Source organism: Branchiostoma floridae, chromosome 17, assembly GCF_000003815.2.
Source record: "Branchiostoma floridae strain S238N-H82 chromosome 17, Bfl_VNyyK, whole genome shotgun sequence".
Lineage (NCBI taxonomy): Eukaryota > Metazoa > Chordata > Leptocardii > Amphioxiformes > Branchiostomatidae > Branchiostoma > Branchiostoma floridae.
Genome location: NC_049995.1, coordinates 17,792,329 through 17,795,295, shown reverse-complemented (window position 1 = coordinate 17,795,295; position 2,967 = coordinate 17,792,329). Strand labels below are relative to the sequence as shown.

Genomic DNA, 2,967 nt, shown 5'->3' with positions numbered 1-2,967 from the left:
CTGTGATCTACTCTCTTAAGCAGAGGGTTGAGCTCTGGCTGTTCTGGCGTGTGTTGTCATGGTTTCTCTTTTGTACCGTTTTCTTCATGTCAGCCGGTCAAACGTAAAGAAAGAAATGAAAAGTAGAAAGCCCGACCAAAACTCTTGAAGAGTAGCTAGATCTTGGACAAAATGTGAGTTTCCAAAGTTTGGGTCTTTTTCGGGAAGACTCACTTTCTAGATTGATAATGAACTTCTATGAAAGTGCACGTGGGTACTCTAACCTGCCGGGTTCTCCATCCGGGTAACGGTGAGGAAGTGACGTAGTTACTGACCTGATGGGGTTCTCTATCCGGGTCACGGTGAGGAAGTGACGTAGTTACTGACCTGATGGGGTTCTCCACCCGGGTCACGGTAAGGAAATGACGTAGTTACTGACCTGATGGGGTTCTCCATCCGGGTCACGGTGAGGAAATGACGTAGTTACTGACCTGATGGGGTTCTCCATCCGGTTCACGGTGAGGAATTGACGTAGTTACTGACCTGATGGGGTTGTCCATCCGGGTCACGGTGAGGAAGTGACGTAGTTACTGACCTGATGGGGTTTTACATCCGGGTCACGGTGAGGAAGTGACGTAGTTACTGACCTGATGGGGTTCTCCATCCGGGTCACGGTGAGAAAAGCCGCCAGGTTAGCCGTGTATGTGGAGATGTACTGACCTGATGGGGTTCTCCATCCGGGTCACGGTGAGAAAAGCCGCCAGGTTGGCCGTGTATGTGGAGATGACCACCAGGCTGAAGAGCCACCAGAACCCGCTGAGCAGGCGGTGCGACAGGCAGCGAGGACTCCAGTCCCAACCTGGAAAATAGGAAAATATCCTTAATAACATGACGGGAGATGTTGTCTTAGATCTTCGTCAATGGTCAGGTTTTGTGAAATTTTGGACCTTGTACGGTGCCTTATGTGACCGCACTTTGACAGAACTTTTGCCAGGCTAATGGTAATGTAGGCTCTACAACACCACCTGCAGTACCTTACCTTGCTGCATGAGGAAGCCTATGATAGACTGTCGTTGAGCCCGAATCTCGGCGGAACTTCCCCGTCCTCTGTGATGAGGATGTCGTCAGGGCGAAACTTGTTGAGATAGTAATGTTAATACAAAAACACCTGCAGTACCTGTCGAGTCGTTCGGTGTAATATAACCAGCTGCTGCCGCGCCGCGTGCCTGCGAAGCTGGTGTGTTACGCCGAAGGGCGGTTATACCGGCTATATAGATACAGATACAGAGTTAGGGGTAACGAGTCGTTCGGTGTAATATAATATAAGTACCCAACCTTCCTGCACGAGGAGCCTATCACCTGCAGTACCTCACCTTGCTGCATGAGGGAGCCTATGATAAACCACAGACCGAACCTCGGCCGCCCCTCCCCGTCTTCTGTGATGAGTATGTCGTCAGGGAGAAACTTGTTGAGATAGTAATGTTAATACAAAAACACCTGCAGTACCCAACCTTCCTGCACGAGGGAGCCTATCACCGGCAGTACCTCACCTTGCTGCATGAGGGAGCCTATGATAAACCACAGACTGTCGTTCAGCCCGAATCTCGGCGGAACTTCCCCGTCTTCTGTGATGAGGATGTCGTCAGGACGGAACTTGTTGAGAAGGTAGAGGAACACGCCGACAATGACAACAGAGCCGCCGATACAGGCCCACACTTCCGGATCGAACGGGCCCATGAAGCCGAACACGTTCCGCGTATTGTCCTGAAAACAGAACGACACAATCATAGTGATTATTTATGCTACAATTCCGGGTCCCGGCCGTACCCAAATGTAGCCCGGTGTCTGGAGATTAATGCACGACGATGACGACGGACCCGCATAAACAGGCCCACACGTCCGGCGTGACAGGCGATACAGGCCCACACGTCCGGCATGAACGGGCCCATGAACCCGAACACGTTCCGAGTGTTGTCCTGAAAACAGAACGACACAATCATAGTGATCATTTATGCTACAATGCCGGGTCCCGGCCGTACCCAAATGTAGCCCGTTGCCTGGAGATTACAGCACGACGATGACGACGGACCCGCCGATATAGGCCCACACGTCCGGCGTGAACGGGCCCATGAACCCGAACACGTTCCGCATGTTGTCCTGGGAACAGATCGACACGATCAGTCCCCATTACATAACCTCCCGGCAGATTTACCAGTGGCATAAGATATTATCAAAGCTGACTAAGGAGTACAGCTGGCCAAAGGGAGTCATCAGCCACTGGGAGCCTCTGGTAGCCAAACACACTCCTAGGCCGGCTTCACTTCTTTGGCAGCTTTTGATACTATATATCTTATACTACCGTAGGACCTGCATGGAGATTAACCATTACATGCTTAGGTACCGCTTAGAATGACCCAGTGGCTAGGTATCTTGTGGCTTCGCTAGCGGTCAGGGGGTTGTGAGGTCACGGGTTCACTTCTGCCATCCCCGGCTGGACGTTACGTCCTTGGGAAGGCACGTAACTCTTTTCTTACTGCAGTAAGGTGTAGGGTGGGTACCTGACTTAGGTAAGGGATGTAGAAGGAGCGGTTGAAGGACAGGTATAGGCTCCACCTTCCAATACTGTGACATTAGCAATATTTTCTGTCGAACGTACTACAATCTTACTTTTCGGTACCAGTGATTCCAGTTGCTATTTCTCCATGGCAGTCTTTATGTAAAGGCTAGTTTGGCAGTTGTGCACAAAATTGCTGGCTTGCTTGATGCTAGAGTATACTTGAATCCAGAAAGGAGAGGCCTAGCTAAACAAGACGAAGCTGAATGCAATACGTGGTGATGAGGGAACACCACTAAGATGAAGCAGAACGATAGGCCGCTACAAGCGCAACTAGTAATTACCATTCTAACTCACAAAAATCCCATTTCGCAACATGGAATTCATCAAAATCACTACTAACAGATTTGTAGATACTATCACTACACGTATTC

General features: G+C 50.2%; 1 protein-coding gene across 1 annotated transcript; it reads right to left on the bottom strand.

Moving 5' to 3' along the window:
* Positions 1–320: 320 nt before the first annotated feature.
* Positions 321–1,747, bottom strand: LOC118405092 (glutamate receptor 2-like). Its single transcript, XM_035804492.1, has 2 exons — positions 1,530–1,747; positions 321–838 (listed from the first exon to the last, which is right to left on the bottom strand). The coding sequence occupies exons 1-2, from the start codon at positions 1,714–1,716 to the stop codon at positions 672–674; spliced, it is 354 nt and encodes a 117-aa protein (XP_035660385.1). The 5' UTR covers positions 1,717–1,747; the 3' UTR covers positions 321–671.
* Positions 1,748–2,967: the final 1,220 nt, after the last annotated feature.

Coding starts and splice junctions, on each gene's coding strand:
- LOC118405092 (XM_035804492.1), bottom strand. CDS start 1,716: ATGGGCCCGTTCGATCCGGAAGTGTGGGCCTGTATCGGCGGCTCTGTT. Junction 839..1,529: donor AGGCTCCCTCATGCAGCAAG/GTGAGGTACTGC, acceptor CCTATTTTCCAG/GTTGGGACTGGAGTCCTCGC.